This window comes from Enhydra lutris, unplaced genomic scaffold (assembly GCF_002288905.1).
Source record: "Enhydra lutris kenyoni isolate GAN:26980312 unplaced genomic scaffold, ASM228890v2 scaffoldscaffold27, whole genome shotgun sequence".
Classification (NCBI taxonomy): domain Eukaryota; kingdom Metazoa; phylum Chordata; class Mammalia; order Carnivora; family Mustelidae; genus Enhydra; species Enhydra lutris.
The window spans coordinates 2,464,473-2,483,743 of NW_019154111.1; the positions used below are offsets into that span (position 1 = coordinate 2,464,473).

General features: G+C 41.5%; 1 protein-coding gene across 1 annotated transcript in view; it reads right to left on the minus strand.

Annotated features, from left to right (window-relative positions):
• The window catches only part of LOC111151996 (maltase-glucoamylase), a 72,765-nt gene that overhangs the window by 12,080 nt on the left and 41,414 nt on the right, over positions 1-19,271 (minus strand). Inside the window, exons 30-42 of the mRNA XM_022510248.1 lie at positions 19,137-19,262; positions 17,996-18,124; positions 17,630-17,740; positions 17,261-17,323; positions 11,396-11,530; positions 10,829-10,916; positions 9,898-10,036; positions 8,685-8,818; positions 8,522-8,556; positions 8,313-8,429; positions 4,452-4,600; positions 3,797-3,881; positions 2,900-2,956 (exon numbers count right to left, since the gene is read on the minus strand). Of these exons, the coding sequence (XP_022365956.1) occupies positions 2,900-2,956; positions 3,797-3,881; positions 4,452-4,600; positions 8,313-8,429; positions 8,522-8,556; positions 8,685-8,818; positions 9,898-10,036; positions 10,829-10,916; positions 11,396-11,530; positions 17,261-17,323; positions 17,630-17,740; positions 17,996-18,124; positions 19,137-19,262 (1,368 nt within the window). The remainder of the gene's footprint in view (positions 1-2,899; positions 2,957-3,796; positions 3,882-4,451; positions 4,601-8,312; positions 8,430-8,521; positions 8,557-8,684; positions 8,819-9,897; positions 10,037-10,828; positions 10,917-11,395; positions 11,531-17,260; positions 17,324-17,629; positions 17,741-17,995; positions 18,125-19,136; positions 19,263-19,271) is intronic.

Below are 19,271 nucleotides of genomic sequence, written 5' to 3' on the forward strand. Positions count from 1 at the left end.
ATGTGCTATGGTGAGTGCTGTGAAGTGTGTAAACCTGGCGATTCACAGACCTGTACCCCTGGGGATAAAAAGATATTATATGTTTATGAAAAATAAAATTTAAAAAAAAAAAAATAGTTTCTAACCAGGCTAGTCTAACAAATTTCTGTTTAAATATCCATTAAGGGGGCGCCTGGGTGGCTCAGTGGGTTAAGCCGCTGCCTTCGGCTCGGGTCGTGATCTCAGGGTCCTGGGATCGAGCCCCGCATCGGGCTCTCTGCTCGGCAGGGAGCCTGCTTCCTCCTCTCTCTCTGCCTGCCTCTCTGCCTGCTTGTGATCTCTGTCTGTCAAATAAATAAATTAAAAAAAAAAAAAAAGAAAAAAAAAAATAAATAAATAAATATCCATTAAGATATGACTGTAAGGTAAAAATCTCAAAGCAGCCCTATTAAAATAAGAATAGACAACCCAAATGCCTTTGCCGGGGAGAATTTGCATCAACTGTGTAAGTCATTGATTATGATTGAGAAGCACTGTTTTAAGAAACTAACTTATGTAACATATGTAGACATATGTCTGCATGTAGAATCCAACATATGTAACATATGTAGACATATGTCTATACTGTAAACAAAGAAAATGGCCACAGGTAGATAAAAACTTTGATTCATACACATTGCCTACTCTTTTTTTTTTTAAGATTTTACTTATTTATTTGACAGACAGAGATCACAAGTAGGCAGAGAGGCAGGCGGGGGGGGGCGGGAAGCAGGCTCCCCGCCAAGCAGAGAGCCCGATGTGGGGCTCGATCCCAGGACCCCGGGATCATGACCTTAGCCAAAGGCAGAGGCTTTAACCCACTGAGCCACCCAGGCACCCCCACATTGCCTACTCTTAAGCTTCATAAACATAGGTAACTAGTCCCATGCCTCTACCTCTCCCGAATAAAGTCTACAAACCGCAGTGCCCAGAATGACAGAACGGAGGGGGAATGGGAAAAAGACACTTCATAGAATGATCAAGCACAGAGGCATGCCTGAGATAGGCAGAGAGCTCTAGAAGGAGCTGTAAATTGCTGGGTTTGCACCTTACTTGGAGAAACTAAGACTCGGCATAGATGAAGAGCCGGGCTTACTGAAGTAGACCCACTCCATGGAGCACATCAACCTGTCGTGCCTTCAAGGCACCTGCTACGTCATAAAACAAGTGAGGCCTACAGGCCAAGCAGTAAGGGGACCTTCTTGCTTCTGCTGGTCAGATGAGCATAGGTGGGAGAGTGGGGGATGGGAATTCACAGCTACCACGGCCGCTATGATAGGAGCCACGATCCTTGAGAAATGGGAACAACCAAGATTATATCATACATTCTTCACCTATCCTTCATTCGAGGCATTTGCTGATTCCCAAGTTCCATTGTACAAATAGCAAAAAAAAATTGTGCAAAAAGTGGTTATAAGCTAAGCTGGGCGTCCTTGTGTTTTCTCCCAGGCTTTCCATCCCTGCCCAGGCACCTCCCTTGCTGCACCCTAGTGCTGGCCCTGCACGAGGGAACCTCAGTGTACTCAGAATCACTGACAGGGAGTGAACGGAGCAGACAACATGCAAATTCAGGAGCAAGGCTAGCTCGCTTAAAAACAGCTGGCTGCCCCCTCCTGGAAAGCTCTGGTTGCGAACCACATAGCTGAGTCTTTTTTTTTTTTTTAAGATTTTATTTATTTACTTGTCAGACAGAGATCACAAGTAGGCAGAGAGGCAGGCAGAGGGGGAGGAAGCAGGCTCCCTGCTGAGCAGAGAGCCCGATAAGGGGCTCAATCCCATGACCTGAGCAGAAGGCAGAAGCTTTAATCCACTGAGCCACCCAGGTGCCCCCACATAGCTGAGTCTTAATGAGGGCTTCCAGAGGAGGATTCAGCCCAGCAAAAATAAAGGGAAGAGTGGTGGAAAGGAGAAAGTGCATAAACAGTGAATTCTGTTACACTGAAAAGAAATTAAATTTTAAAAAAGAAAAAAGAAAAAGAAAGGAGAAGGTGTCAGGGAAGGACTCAGGGCTCCCTGAGACAGAGAAGAGGAGCAAGACTTCCATTGTCCTTGTCTGGTTTTCCCTTAATCCCACCACAAACCCACTGGCTCTTGTCCTCCTTTTCCTATATGTCTCCTTTTCCTGTATTTCGAGTCCTCTGCTTTGCTCTCCTCAGAAAAGTTATTAGACCAGGCTTGGCTATAGGGAGAGGAAACACCACCTTTGATTCTTCCTCAAGAATAAAGCCTGACTTGTGTCCCTACAAGAGGACATGGCCCTGAGGTTACTTTGAAAGGCTCCATTCTCCCAGCTGAGTCTCTGGGGCTCAGACCAGCCTAGAAATGTTCCAGACAGAGAATGATGTGTTCATCTTGCATTTCTAAATGCACTTATGTTGCTCGGCACACAAGGGTTGGGTCTCATACCTCCACATACATTTTACATACTGCCCAAGACCACTCTTACCTCAGGATATTACATTTAACAGATTGTCCTAGAGCATCTATGCTACAGAAGGAGATATTTAATAAAAAGACAGAGAGGAAAGGCCCCTCTACTTATGAACTTATGGTCTCACAAGGGACAATAGAAACAAACTATAGTTTACTGTACAATTTCAAGTGTTTACTAGTGTTGCCATTATACACCATTGTGAAATATTAAAAACTAACACATACAGAACACTCACAAAATATGTTATTTTATAGCAATTCTGCAAAGGAAGTGCTCTTATCCTATTTAGAGGTGAAGAAGTTGAGGCTATAAGATTAAAAGTGCCTACTCCAAGATCACACATCAAATGAGTGACAATGTCAGAACCTGACCAGTGGGTGTGTCAGATCCAGAAGCCTGTGCACACTACCATTTTCCCAAGTTGCATAAATCACCAGAAAAACTTACCGTGTAGTAATCATACCAGCGGGCTCTAGGGAAATACGCAGTGACATTTCTGGCATTCTAAAATTAAACACAAACAAGTCTTGGGAGGTAGGCTCTTGTATCCAGGGCAGTATAACTAATTCACACAGTTAAAAGGTCAAAACAATAGTATTGGCCTTGGACCCACATGTTCATCTTTTCAGAGGCCAGTAATGTTGGGAAGACCTTCTTCTATTCCCTCTTGCCAAATGGGATATTTGCCTATCCAAAATTAACGGTCTCCCTAAAGCCCGTTGGGATCAGGACTTTGGGGGGGTGGGAATCACCCTTTGCTTATAGACTCACCCCTCTCTAAAAAGACAAACTCAGGTTGGGGCTGAAGCAGAAGAAAAATTTGCAGATTTTATGGTACCAGAACCTCAGGGATTATGATTAGTGCAGGAAGTTTTGGGGAGGATGCAATTAGCTGGTATTTTAATCAGAAGCCTACACTTCAACCAAAAAAGTGAAGAAATGGCTTTTGCTGCCTGAAAACATCTTTTAGAAGGAAGGGAAGTACTAGCCAGAAGCAAGATTATGCACATCGGTATAAACAATCCTGTAAAATTTGTTTCTGACCCATACTCACCCATACTCCTTATTTTAGTTAATAAAGAAATGATTCTATCTTGAAATATGTCATAAGGTTCTTTCCTTCTTGATTATCCTATGCATTAGAATCTGTTATGCTGATTTAAAGATGAGGAAGCAGAGGACCAGAGCACCTAAGTGTTGGACTTCAGCTCAGAGGCAGAAGAAGAGACAGTAGAGCAAGAGACCCCATTTCAGGAACCCCAGCAGACCAGGCCTCTTCTGCTACCTCTAGTCACTGGGCCTTGTAGCTCTAATTCTCTGTTCATCAGAGGCCTCCATACTCACAGGCTCCAGGACAGGGCTGACCAGGAAGGCTGGGCCCAACAGAAACTGACTGTCTACATCCCAGGTCACCCGGTCTGACACAAACCTAGAAAGAGAAACCAAGGTACCACAATCAGAACCCCCAACAGGGCCTCAGACCAGACCCTGAAGAAATTCCTCGAGTTCAGACCCAAGTCAGAAATCCAAATGCATTCTGCACCTTCCTTTAACTCTTTCCCTAGGTCTCCTTTAATCAGATACATACTTCCTGTCATGTTCTTCAAATCCCAGAAATGGTTGGATTTAGACATATTCTCACCTATACATAGCTCCATGCAAGAATGGCCTTCAGCCCTCAAATCTCCATCCCTCATATCTGGCCGTGTTTTGTGACCTGAGCTTCTACAAGAGACAGGCAGTTCTTCATATGCCCAATTTAGAAAGAAAGTATTCCATGCTGTATTGTAATCACTTTGAATTTTTTTCGTTCAGTAGTCTTTTATCAAGGACCTAGGGCATGACTGACGCTGCGCTAAAAGGAGTTACAATGCATGGTCTGTGCCTGGAAATCTAATGGCAAAGGGCAATCATGTCTTTAATTTGGAATTTTTTTTTTCAAAAGCCATCACACAGAATGATATTATCCCTTAGTCACTGGGACCCCAGCTAGACTCACTCGTGGAGAAGAGGCCGCACGACAGTGCTGCCCTCCGTGTGGGCCATGTGCATCAGGGTGTAGAGATACGGCAACAGGGTGTATCTGGTCAGCAGTACACTTCTGGAAATATTCATGAAGGCAGCATCCCAGGACACAGGGTCTTGCCTCTAAAGGAGAAAAAAAGAGTGTTCAGAGCTCACCTTGGGGACCTGGGAGCTTAAGGAAGTCACTGAATGCTTTTTACAAACGAAGATCACACATAGCTAAACCAAAGTTGATTATAGAGGGTCCTGAGAATATTCTTAATATACTGAAAGAAGTCACTCAAGCTTGCCCAAGACAACTGATGAAATGTCTCTGTAAGATATTATCTTTGGAATATATTTGGTACAACCAGCCTAAACAAACAAAAGAATCTAAAGAACACTGAGGAATCTGGTTCACTAAAACAAGGACCTTTCCATGTACCTGTTAGCCATGTGTATGTCTTCTTGGAAAAATGTCTATGTGATTTGTCTTCCCATTTTTAAATCCGATTGTGGTTATTGTCATGGCTTTGTATGAGTGCCTTAAATATTTTGGATATTAACTCCTAATCAGAGATATGGTTTGCAAATATTTTCTCCCACTCCATAGTTGTCTTTTTCATTTTGTTAATTGTTTCTTTTGCTATGCAGAAGCTTTTGAATTTGATGTAGTTCTACTTACTTATTTTCACTTTCATTGTTTGTGCTTCTGGTGTTATATCCAAAAAAGTCATTGCCAAGAACAATGTCAAGGGGGTTTCCCCTATGTTTTCTTCTAGAATTTTTACAGTTTCACATCCTACATTTAAATTATAATCATTTTGAGTTAATTTTTGTGAGTGATATAAGATAGGGCTCCCATTTCATCCTTTGGTATGATTATCCAGTTCCCCAACAGCATTTATTGAAGAGACTGCCTTCTCTTCATTGAGTATTCTTGGCTCCCTTGTCAAATGCTATATGCAAAGGTTTATTTCTGTACTTTTGATTCTGTTCCATTTATCTATTTTTAGGCCAATAACATACTGTTTTGATTACTATAACTTTATGATATAGTTTGAAATCAGGAAGCACAATGCCTCCAGCTTTATTCTTTTTCAGGTTTGCCTTAGCTATTTGGGGTCTTTTGTAGTTCCATAAGAATTTTAGGATTTTTTTTTCTATTTCTGCGAAAAATGCTGTTGGATTTCGATAATGATTGCACTGACTCTATAAATGGTTTGGGGGTAGTATGGACATTGTAACAATTTAATTCTAATCCATGAACATGGAATATCTTTCCATTGTTTGTGTATTTTTCAATTTCTTTCACATATGTCCTATAGTTTTCATTGTATAGATCTTTCATCTCCTTGGTTAAATTTATTACTAAGTATCTTATTGTTTTTTTTTTTAATTTTTTTTCAGTGTAACAGAATTCATTGTTTTTGCACCACACCCAGTGCTCCATGCAATACATGTCCTCCTTAATACCCACCACCTGGCTCCCCCAACCTCCCTCCCCCACCCCGCTCCTTCAAAAACCTCAGATTGTTTTCCAGAGTCCATAGTCTCTCATGGTTCACCTCCCCCTCCAATTTCCCTCAACTCCCTTCTCCTCTCCATCTCCCTATGTCCTCCATGTTATTTGTTATGCTCCACAAATAAGTGAAACCATTTGATAATTGACTCTCTCTGCTTGACTTATTTCACTCAGCATAATCTCTTCCAGTCCCATCCATGTTGCTACAAAAGTTGGGTATTCATCCTTTCTGATGGAGGCATAATACTCCATAGTGTATATGGACCACATCTTCCTTATCCATTCGTCCGTTGAAGGGCAGATTTCTGATGCTACTGTGAGTGGCATTGCTTTCTTTCTTTTTCGGATATCTTGGTGTCAGTATACAGAAATACAACTTATTCCTGTATGTTCACTTTGTGTTCTGCAACTTTACTGAATTAATTGATTCACTCTAGCAATTTTTATGATGTCATTAGGACTTTCTATATAAGATCATATGAACTGTAAACAGAGACAGTTTTACTTCCTTTCTGATTTAAATGACTTTCATTTCTTTTTCTTGCCTGACTGCTCTGGCTAGGACTCCCAATACTATGCTAAACAGGAGTAGTGAGAGTGGGCACTTGTCTTATGTCCGATCTTAGAGAAAATGTTTTCAAGCTTCCACCTTTGAGCATGATATTAGCTGTGGGCTTGTCGCATACAGCCTTTATAACATTGAGGTACATTCCTTCTGTGCTCAATTTGTCGAGAGTTTTCATCATGGAAGGAGGCTATGTTTTGTCAGTTTTTTTCCCTGCACATATCAAGATGATCATATGATTTTTATCTTTCCTTCTATTAATGTAGTGTATTACACTTATTTGTGTATGTTGAATCAACCTTACGTCCCAAGTTAAATCCCACTTGATCATGGTGTGTGATTTTTTCCAAGTGTTGAATTCAGTGTGCTAATATTTTATTGCAAATTTTTGGATCTATATTTATGAGGGATATTGATCTTTAGTTTTCTTGTAGCGTCTTTATTTGGCTTTAGTGTCAGGATAATGCTGATCTTGTGAAATGAGCCTGGGAATGTTCCCTCCTCTTCAGTCTTTTGGAAGTGTTTGAGGAGGTCTTGGTGTTGATTTTTCTCTAAAATTTTTGATACAATTCACCAGGGAAATCACTTTTCTTTGTTGGGGATGTTTATTACTAGTTCAGTCTCCTTATCTGATATTTATGTTTGGCTTTTCTGTTTCTTCATGTTTCAGTCTTGGTAGTTGTATCTTCCTAGGAATTTCTTCATTTCTTCTTGGTTGTCCAATTTGTTAGTTTACAATTGTAGTTTCTTGTGATCCTTTGCATTTCTGTGGTATTGGTTCTAATGTCTCCCTTTTGCACTTATACTTTTCTTTATATGAGCCTTCTCTATTTTCCTTAGCAAGTAAAACTAAAGATTTGTTAATTTTGTTTATCTATCCAAAGAACCAGCTCTTAGTTTGTTGACCTTTTCTGTTGTTTTTCTGGTCTCTATGTCATTTATTTTTCCTCTGATCTTTGTTATTTCCTTTCTTTTGCTCACTCTGGGCTTAATTCATTCTTCTTTTGCTAGTTCCTTGAGGTGTAAGGTTGGGTTGTTTATTTGAGATTTTTCTTTCTTGCTCTCTTTTTTAATGTAGGTGTTTATCACTATAAACTTCCCCTTAGAAATGTTTTCACTACATCCCGTACGTTTTGGTATGTTGTGTTTCCATTCAAGATTTTTTTAATTTTTCTTTTGATTTCATCTTTGACCCATTGGCTCTTTAGCTTCCATATATTTGTGAGTTTTCCAGTATTCCTCCTATTATTGGTTTCCAGTTTCCAAAGGAGACATACAAATTGCCAACAAAAAGATGCTCAACATCACTCTTCATCAGGGAAATGCACATCAAAACCACAATGAGATACTACCTCACATCTATTAGAGAGCTGAACAGTGGTTATGAGGGGCTGGGGGATGGAAGAAATAGGGATGTATCAGTCAAAGGCTACAGATTTCCAGTTATAAGATGAATATGTTCTGCTAATGAAATGCACAGCATGGTGACTGTAGTTAACAATATTATATCATATACTTGAAAGCTGCGAAAAGAGTAAATACTAAATATTCTCACCACAAAAAATAGAAATGGCAATCTTGTGAGGTGATGGAGGTGTTAACTAATCCTCCTGTGGTAATCATTTCACACTACATAAATGTATCAAATAAAAAACAAGAAACATGAGGGTTCAATGGTTTTGAAAATGTCACAGAGAACCCAGCTCAAACTTGGAGGTTGTATTCCTAATGATACAACACTTCTGAGCTATAAGCGAACGTCCTACCCTGGTCCCAATGGTATTGTGGTTCCTTGAAAAAGGATAAAAGGCTCCCAGCTGCATCCAGCGAGCACACATCTCATATTCAGCATCTTGAAAGAACCCACAAATATCTGCTCCTGTCTGAAATGAGGTAGAAGAAAACAAGTCCGTTGGTGATTTCTGAAAGGTGTCACTACCTGCTTGGGGATTAGAAATGACCCAAAGACACTTACATAAGATATGCCGAAGAGGCTGAACTCCATCATGCCTGCAACGGGAACACAGCTGTGTCAGAGGCAGCACTTCTGATCTGCCTCCTCCTCCCTCAAGAATCCTTTATTGAGGGTCTTAACCCCCTTCCCACCAAAAGAGGCCCTTAAGGATAAGCCCACACACCAATAATAGACTTCTTCAGCTGGTCCCAGGCAGCTGTGTTGTCGCCCAGCCAGTGACCTCCCCAGCGGCCAGAAGTGGGGAACGTGGAGCGGGTGATGACAATCCCTCTCTGTCCTGTCACCTCCTGCACAGCTCTTGTTGGAGGGGAACAAGGAGGTGAATGGGGAGAGATCAGAGGAGGAAAGGCCACAGAGCTTCTCCTCCCAGAGTTTTGGAGCCTAAGTTATGGCAACAAAATATCTCCTGAATTATTGGAGGAAATATGGAAATCAGAGCCATGATGAAATCCCCACTGACTGATCTGAGATGATAGAGATGATAGTAGCAGCTACGCCTTTACATGGTGTTTCACAGTGTTTTACCACAAACTTTGTAATAAGCCTATTGAATCACCTAAAAATAATGACTAATCACTAAGTCTTACCACTTCTTTACTAAGTACTAAGTTTTTGTATTTGGGGAGAAAGAAGGTGAATTTCTTTATGAGACTTTCCATAAGAGAACTCTTCTTATTCATTCAACTCACAAAATAGGACAGGACGAATTCAGCAGAACATCAGTTGGCTCTCCAACAAGAATAATTTTTTAAAAAAAGAAGAAGAAAAGAAAAAGAAAAGCCAACAGAGATGAGTCCCTTTTGAAATGAAAGAAAAGATAGCCAGTCCTCTGTGTTCCCTTCACCTCCTGGAATTAATTACAGCATCAACTGCCCTGTGTGATCACTTGTGTCTCTGTGTATGTCTCCTTCACAAGGACTATCTTTCTCTCTGGCAATTGCTTACTTAAAGCCATCCTTCTTCCTCTTCTTCTTTTTTTTTTTTTTAAAGATTTTATTTATTTACTTATTAGACACACAGAGAGAGAACACAAGCAGGGGGAGCAGCAGACAGACGAAGAGGGAGAAGCAGGCTTCCCGCCGACCAAGGAGCCTGATGCAGGGTTTGATACTGGGACCCTGGGATCATGACCTGAGCTGAAGGTAGGTGCTTAACTGACTAAGCCACCAAGGCACCCCTAAATCTGTCCTTCTAACACTGATCTTGGAGCCTGACTCCATGCTCATGTTTGCTTAATAAATAAGAATTGTGACCTAGTTGTGATTTAAATCTTCCTAATCCTTGAGGGGGACATGGAAGGAAAAGCAGGGTTCCTTCATCAACCACTGGCTATCCCTGCAGGTCAGGTGCACCAGAGAACAGAGAGGGTGACTCACTCATAGGTGGGTCTGGTCTGGGCCCATCCATACAGGCTGTGAACGTCGTAGTGTCGCATCCGAGAGCCATCCGGCAGGATCTGCTCACTCTCCATGCACAGGGTCTTGCTGCTGAGGCCCCTGTCCCTGGACTCCAAATCTGAGAAGAAAGATCTAGTGATGTCAATGCCACGCCTAATCCTGTTATCCCTGACTTCTCTTTAAGGGATCTGACACTGGATCTTAAGTCTAATTTGACCCCTGCATGGGTCTCTCTCTCCTCCTCAGGGGCATGGGACCATGCTCGGCTCTGAGCTGCAATGAACACAAGTGTTTTAACCTCAAGTCCCCCACAGAGTTTTCCAGGAGAAAGTGAGGGCAAGGGGAGGAAAACACAATTGTCAAACACCTAATTAGTTGACAGGATGCAGTCTAAATATTTTTCTTATAAATCATTTCATGTAATTTTTATTGTAATTCTGTAAAAGAGATAGCATTTTCTTCCTTCACAATTTAAAGCAAAGATTTGGAAACATTAAGCAATCTGTTGATGGTCACACAATTCATAGTGAGTATAATTTCTGAAGCCAAGATATGAACACAAGGATAACACCAAAGTCCATCGACTCCCTGATAAGGGAAAGCTGCTGCTTTCCACCCACTGGCAGCACAAAAAACTCCTGTGGGGGAATTCACAGAGGCCTGAAGAATTAAGAAACTTAGACAGAATCCTCTGGGGACATAACCACTGTTAAGTGTTTTCAGAACAAATCTGAGAAATTCATCCAACAGGGCCAATAAAGTGCTTGATGCGTATTTGTCTTGCCTCCCATCCCCCAAACCACAGCACCAGTTAAGATGTGCCCTGAATAGTCAGAACCCTTGTGGTGCTTGTGGCGGTCATGTCCTCGTAGTCATGGCTCTGCCAATGGAGGAAGCCGAGGGCTCTTACATGGCATATAGGGAGGGTGGTTCAGAGTGGCATCCTTGCAGCCCGGGGGAACTGCTCCATTCACAAAACTCGCTGGCTCATTCATATCCTAGAAATGTCAAACACAGATATATCTTACTTTTTCAAATCATTACATCCTGCCAACTCAGAGACAAGGAAGCAATGAATAAATCATTCGCCTTCCAGCAATCCGGTAGATACCAGCCCAGGGACACTCATTAGATCCAGCTGAGAATTGACTAGAGCAATCAATCAAGCCCACAAGAATGACTGGCTAGAGGATTAAAAAAAAAATCTCCCTCAAGGTATGAGGGCAAGGTTCAAGTCCGGGAAATTCCTAGTAATCACCCTGGTGTTTTACAGCAGGAACTTCAGGCGTGTTGTAAGATATGAGGAGAGTTAGGGATGTTCCACTACTGATTGGAGGAATTGCAATCGGATGGGTCCAAGGTCTTTCTTGGATGATTATTATTCCTCTTGATTAAAGGTCATGATATATAAGCTTAGACACACAAATACAGAAACACATCCACCCACATGTGCACAGACACGAACCCACACACTCACAATCCACATGCCGTCAAACTTCAAGCTCCTCTCTGGATTCCGTGGGTTGGCATAGAGTTCTTGCAACTCCCTCTTCCACCATGTGGTAGTTGAGTTACGGAAAAAGTCGGGAAAGGCCACATAAGCTCGGTAGAGCTGTAAAAATTAAATATAGTTTATCGGTCCCCCAAATTATATTCGATAGCAAACCGACATTTCCTGAGGGCATAACTCATGTACATCCCTATAACATGTAATGATAGATAATCCAGACAGAGCCTAGATAACATTTGCAGCTTCCTTGAAATATGAGCGCACAGAAGAGACATTAGCACAAATTAGACACCTGCTTAGCATTTGGAAAGTATCCATGGACCGTCTTCCTTTTTGTATCAACATGAACAGTACCAACCAACACCCTAAACTCACTGTCTCGTGTGCTAGATGCTTAACTTTCAACCTCTGTCCTGCCATTTCCAAAGCTTGGCTCAGACAAAGCGGGAACCAGGAGAGATTGCAGCTTGAAAGGCATCAGATGGACTGTCAACAGGATGGAAGGCAACACCCAGACGATCCTCTCCCGTCTCACTCCCACTGGGGAAAGGAGGTGAGGGGTGAGACATTTCACTGGTGTGCATGTGCTTTCTGTAGTTTAAGAAATCACTGGACAACTGTACTTGTGTGTCAAGTCACTTGGGAGGAGCTAAAGAGGAAGTTTTAACACTGCTCTCTTCTCTTCATCCTCCCCCAAATAATAAAAGCTGTGTCTTTATTTTAACCTGGATCCAAAGCTTAACTATATTATCAGGATTTTGAGAGCAAGGATCTTGTTTTATACTCTTCTGGTTGAACTTTGTACTCCCCCACCCCCCACCCCAGTGCTTAGCTTCAAACCTAATGTGAAACAGATGCTCAGTGAATAATCGTGAGTTCACACCTCCGAGCGGCAACAGCGGCAAATATTTATAAACTTCCATACATCCCACACTGCTTGTAATGGTACTTCATGGTCCTTTGTATGTCCCAGCAAATAGGTTCCTCTGTGTTCCTCAGTGCATTTTAAGAGTTAAAGAGTTAAGTAATGCTACTGGTGGGAGGAGAGGGTCCTGGGGAAGGGGGGTAAGGAGGAAGGGGGACAACAGAAAGAGGGCTTGGTTTAGGAACCCTCCTGTTCTTATATATAATAGACAAAAGGCAAGTAAGAACCCATATGTCTAGATAAAAGGCAAAAAAAATCACACAAGAAAACAGAAATGAAACAAAATGCAGGGATCCAGCTCACAGTGAAGTGAACTGGTGAACAACATCCCTCTTGAAAGGGATGGCTTTTTGCTAGAAAATAGAGGTAGAAACATGGAACCAAAAGAAGAGAACCTCTCATCAGAAACAGAGCTCCAGCTCAGGCAGGGTTAGAAACATGGTGTAGAGGAGGGAGATGGAGGATTAGGGTAAACAGAGTCAGTACCAGCCATGCCTGAGTCACAACTGAATCCCATAGGGGATACAAGTAAGAAACTTGACCAATTCTAATTCATTAGTCTCACTGAAAAGTGCTCTGATGATTTACGCAAGAAATACATGCTTTGCCATTCTCCAAGGTGTTGGCTCTGCCTCACTACCATCTCTATTCAGCTCCAGCCTTGCAACTTCTGTCGTCACTCCCCTTGATCTCAACTCGTGATGGACCCATCTGCATATTTGGTCATAGGATCACTTTCACAACCCACTATGCACGTGCTAGCAAAATTCAGTTCGTAGCCCCCAACCTTAGACTTCCTGAATTCAATCTGAGCTTCAGACTCAGCAATCTGCTTTCCACAGGCTGCCTACTGTTTGCTTGTTCATTTGTTTGCTTTATACTACCCACAGCCAGGCCAGACCTGGATATCAGTAGCTTTGTCCCCACCAGCATCATAAAGTGGGTCTTATTAATAAAAGTAGTCATAATTATTCTATCTACTGAGAATCTCTTACATGCTATCAAATATATATCATGACTTTATTAGGGTGCCTTCATTAGAATCTCTAATAAAAAACACAACTGGCATTTGGGGCAGAATTCTTCAGGGAACATCCCCCACAATCAGAACTCTCAGCATCCCTAGCCACTGTCCATTAAATGCCATTTGGTGCTCCCCTGTAATAGTCAAAACTGTCCCACAGATTTCCAAATGCCCTCAATGGCTTACGAATTGTAGGGGAGCCAACCTCTTCGTTACTGAAGTGGTCCCTTTCCCAGTATGATTTAAAAATCATGGTATTAGCAAAAAAAAAAAAAAAAAGATACATAGACCAATGCCACAGAATAGAAAGTCCAGAAAGAAATCTACACATGTGCCATCAACTAATCTTTGGCAAACATGTCAAGAGCACACAGTGGGAAAACAGTCTCCTCAATAAACAGTCCTAGGAAAACTGGATATCCACATGTAAAGGAATGAAACTGAACCCTTCCCTTACAGCATTCACAAAAAAATTTTCAACCTGAATTAAAGACTTAATTTTTTTTAATTTCTTTTTATTTATTTATTTTTTTTAAGTAGGCTCCACACCTAGCATGGAGCCCAGTGTGGAGCTTGAACTCATGACCCTGAGATCAAGACCTGAGCTGAGATCAGGAGTCAGATGCTTAAATGACTGAGCCACTCGGGTGCCCTAAGACTTAATTAGAAGACCAGAAACTGTGAGACTTCTAGAAGAAAACAGGGGAAAAGCTCCTTGACATTGGTCTTGGCAATGACTCTGGGGGAGAATCTGACACCACAAGCACAAGCAACAAATGCAAAAATAAACAAGTGGGACTGTATGGAAATAAAAAGCTTCTGCATGGCAAATAATCAATGAAATGAAAAAGCCACCTAGGAAATGGGAGAAAATACTTGAAAACCCTGTATCTGACAAGAGATTAACTTCCAAAGTATATAAGGAATTTATACAATTCAATAGAAAAAAAAAACAGATTAAAAAGGTATTAGAGAGGGCACGGACTGCATGGAGCACTGGGTGTGGTACAAAAACAATGAATACTGTTATGCTGAGAATAAATTTTAAAAAATGATTTAAAAAAATGAAAAAAAAAAAGTTGACAAAGGACCCGAATAGATATATTCCTAAAGAAAACATATAGATGGCCAACAGGTACAAGAAAAGGTACTCAGGTTCCCTAATCATCAGGGAAATGCAAATCAAAACCACAATGAGATATCATCTTCTACCTATTAGGATAGCTTTTACCAAAAATATAAGAGATAACAACTGTTCATGAAGACATGCACAAAAAGACATGCACCTTGTGCACTATTGGTGGTAATTTAAATTTGTATAGTCATGTGGAAAATAATATGAAGGTTCCTCAAAAAATTAAACATAGAATTACCAGGTGATCTAGCAATCCCACTTCTGGATATATATCCCGAATAAAATGAAAGAAATATCTATTTTTTTTTTATTTGACAGACAGATCACGAGTAGGCAGAGAGGCAGGCAGAGAGAGAGGAGGAGGCAGGCTCCCTGCCGAGCAGAGAGCCCGATGCGGGACTCGATCCCAGGACCCTGAGATCACGACCCGAGCCGAAGGCAGAGGCTTTAACCACTGAGCCACCCAGGCGCCCCTGAAAGAAATATCTAAAGAGACATTTGCACTCTCATGTTCATTGCAGCATCATTCCCAACAGCCAAGATGTGGAAAAAATCCAAGCATCTGTCAGTGGGTGAATGGGTAAAGAAGATATGGCATACATATATATACACAATGAAATATTATTCAGCCATGATAAAGAAGGAAACCCTGCTATTTGCCACAGCATACCTAACCTTAGAGGACATTATGCTAAATGAAAAACCTGTACAGAGAAAAATAAATACTATATGATCTCATATGTGAAATCTTAAAAAAAAAAAAGTTTGAGCTCATAGAAACAGACAGCAGCATGGTGTCTACCAGGGGTAATGGAGTGGGGGAAATGAGGAGATGCTGGTCTAAGGGTATAAAATTTTATTTTTAAGATGAGTAAGTTCTGGAGATCTAATGTATAGCCTGGTGACTACAGTTTAAAAAATACTGTCTTATAGGGCACCTGGGTGGCTCAGTTGGTTGGGCAACTGCCTTCGGCTCAGGTCATGATCCTGGACTTCCAGGATCGAGTCCCGCATCGGACTCCCAGCTCCTTGGGGAGTCTGCTTCTCCCTCTGACCTTCTCCTCTCTCATGTTCTCTTTCACTCATTCTCCCTCAAATAAATAAATAAAATCTTAAAAAAAAATACTGTCTTATATACATAAAAGTTGCTATGATTGTAGATCCTAAGTATTCTTTTTTTTAAGATCTTATTTATTTCAGAGAGATATGGAGAGATCACAAGGAGGGGGAGTGGCAGAGGGAGAGAAGCAGGCTCCCCATTGAGCAGGGAGCCTGATGCAGTGCTAGATTCCCAGGACCCCGGGATCATGACCTGAGCTGAAGGCAGATGCTTAACAACTGAGCCACCTAGGTGCCCTATCTTAAGTATTCTCACCACACGCTAACAAATGGTAAATATATGACATGATGGATGTGTTAATTAACCTGATTATGGTAATCATTTCATGATACATATATGTATTCAATCACCACACTGTATACTTTAAATACATACAATTTTGTCAGTAATACTTCAATTGTATTAGAGGAAAAAACACTATAAAAGAAAATGAATGAACAAATGAATGAATGAGTGTTAAGTTCAAGGAGACCCTGAACTTCTCTAGCCTGGCAGACTACTGTGTCCATATGGTCTCTCTGGACCAGCAAATTTCAAATAGTTTCCTATGAGAAGCAACAGAGAGAAGAGGAAGCTAGGTCCTCTCCCTTGAATCTTTATATAAGATCCAGTACAAGTAAGAACTTATTCCCCAGAGAGAGCAAGTTTTAACATAAGGATGGAAGCTGGGAGGTAAGAGAGAAGTTGAGAAACCAAGGAAGGAAGGGGGATTTATTTTTATATTATTTTTAAAAAGATTTACTTAATTATTTTAGAAAGAGAGCACTTGAGGGGCAGGAAGAGCAGAGGGAAAGGGAGAGAGGAAGAGAAGCAGACTCTACGCTGAGTACAGAGCCAGATGAGGGGCTTGATTTCCGGACACTGAGATCATGACCTGAGCCAAAACCAAGAGTTAGACACTTAACCAACTGTACCACCCAGGTTCCCCAGGATGGGGGATTTGTAAGAGTGAAGATGGAGAAGCTTGTCCATGGAAAACAGACATACAGAGAAAAAGATTCCATCACTCAAGACAGGGTTTGGAGACTATGTTCAAAATGGATACTCAAGGGATGCCTGGGTGGCTCAGTCAGTTAAGTGTCTGCCTTCAGCTCAGGTCATGATCCCAGGGTCCCAGGACTGAGCACCGCATTGGGCTCTCCGCTCAGCAGGAACCTGTTTCTTCTTCTCTCTCTGCCCCTCCCCCTGCTCCTGCTCTCTCTCTCTTTCTCTTTCTGTCTCTCTCTCAAATAAATAAAAATAAAAATCTTTAAAAAGGATACTCAGGAACAAATATAAAAACAACAACAAATACACTCATTCTAGGCAAACAGTATTTCTTGGGAGGTAGAAATTTCATGGGCCCTTGGAATCTGGCAGCCTTGGATTTGAAACCATCACTTGGTCATCTAAAACTCCAGAGCAGTAATCTAAGCTCTCTGAATCCTAGTTATGCTGAAGATAATAATCTCTGCCTCCCAACTGGGAGTAAAATATTACATGTAAAGTGATTCACACAGATGGACACACAGGATATAATCCCTCAGTGTATTCCTGAGGGCACATGTAGGGGGAAATCCACTATCCTGAGAGTGGCCGCCCCTTCCCAGCAGCCCGGACTTCACCCATGTCCACAAAGGGCCCTTTACCTCCACTTGAGTCTCCCAGTCTAGAGACCCATTTATAACAACATCAGGGAAATCAGGCCACACCTGTGGAGAGAAAAATGTTCAAAAGCAATGTACTAGATAATTGATCTCTTATAGCACTTCCTCAGAAACTATAAACCATGGTCGTAGGTGGTAATACCTTGATTTTGATCTAGAAAAGTAGATCCCACAAGGCACCTGCATACATATATTTTCTAAAAATTCCTTAACTGTGTTGACAAATATTGATGGACAAAATGAGAACTTCTGAGCTCTAAACCCAAACAGAAAAGGCCCCAAAACAACATGCACAAACACGCTTTCACCCACCCCAGGCTGGGGATTAGTGAATCACTGCACTGGTCATACCTTTCCCCAGACAATGCCTCCACCATTTGGAGCTTTGATGAAGACATCATCTTCCATACCCCGAGTGAATGCAGGATAGGGCTGTGTCTCATTACCAGAAATAGCTGGGTCCTGAAATCAAAGCACAGACTAGGTAGAAGTCCAAATCCAGAGAACAACTTGGGACAGAAAAAAGAACTCTTCAAACAGAAAGGCACCAGCTCCCACCTGAACCATAATGTTTCTGTGAATCCTGGGAAATACACCTTTCTTTCTGAACCTCAACTTCTCCACTCATGACATGGAAGGAAACACAAAAGAAAGCTTCCTCCACCAAAGCCCATTCACTCTCTCTAACAAACTCCACCCATTCATAGAGGGACTAACCAGAATGAGGATGACCCGCATCCCATCATCCTTCATGCGATTAATCAGGGCTGGAAATCCCAGGAACTTGGGGCTGAGGGTGAAGTCCAGCTGCCGCTCCATGTAGTCGATATCCGAGTACTGCACGTCCTGGGGGGAGCACAGGAGAAAAGTGAGTGGCTCCTGCTTGGAAAAGGCCAGGTTCCAGATGAGGACAAGCTTCTATTAACCATTGGTGAATTTCATAAGGCTTCCTTTTGACTTATTCTAACCTCAGGTATCAGGTATTAGATTCTGGGAAATTTTCAAATTTTCAGTAGTAAGATAGAAGAAAAAAAACTAAATCAGCAAAAATAGGATGATAATGCCTATCTATCTGCCAAGACTGTTGGGAGGATAAATGAAAAGAGAGGATGAGAAAGTGCTTTGTGAAAGGCCAGTAGGAGTGACTGCGGTTACCTTGCCAAAGAGGTTGCCCCTGGGATCGGTGGTTCACTTTCAGAGAAAAGAACATAATGTAAACTCCCCAGCACTAATATAATTGGATGGATGGAAAATCTACCTTCTACTTAATAAAAAAAAAAAAAAAAAAAAAAAAAAAAAGCACCTGTGATTGTTTTAGAGTATCCAATCCTGGAGGTTATCAAACATAGCTTTCTTTTTAAAAATGAAATACTGCATACCATGCTTACCATTAATAGCAACAATTGTAAATAAGAGAAAAATATATTGAATAAAATTTAATATGTAAGAAGTTCAGCGGATTAATTCTCTGATTCTTGGACCCCTCTTCCCCTCAAGAGAAGGTCAGAATTTGTTTCCATATTTATTTCATCAGGAAACTGATAACCAAGATGCCTATCTTCAACTTTAGCTCAAAGCTGAGGGAACACTATGCCAGCCAAGTTTTGGAAGTGAGGTTATATCTGCACCTATGGTGATCTGACTAAATTTGGGTCATTCTCTTTTCAATTAAGCAAAACTACTGTTTGGGCAACCTTTTATTCTTAAGATACCAAAGGTGTTTTTGACCAAATGTTTTAAAGTCATATAGTTATAGGAACTGCCCCTCCCCCCATTTAAGTCAAGCTAATCCAGATACAGAGAAGACTAGTATCAGCCATGAGGTACCAGAGCCAATCCACCCATATGAAGAACATACATAAGGGATCTGGGCAGCCACCATCTCATCATACAAGCTGGCAATCTCAGAGTCATTCTGGTATCCATAGCGACACAGCTGAAACCCCAAGGACCAATAAGGAACCATCACTGGACGACCGATCAGCTAGAAAAT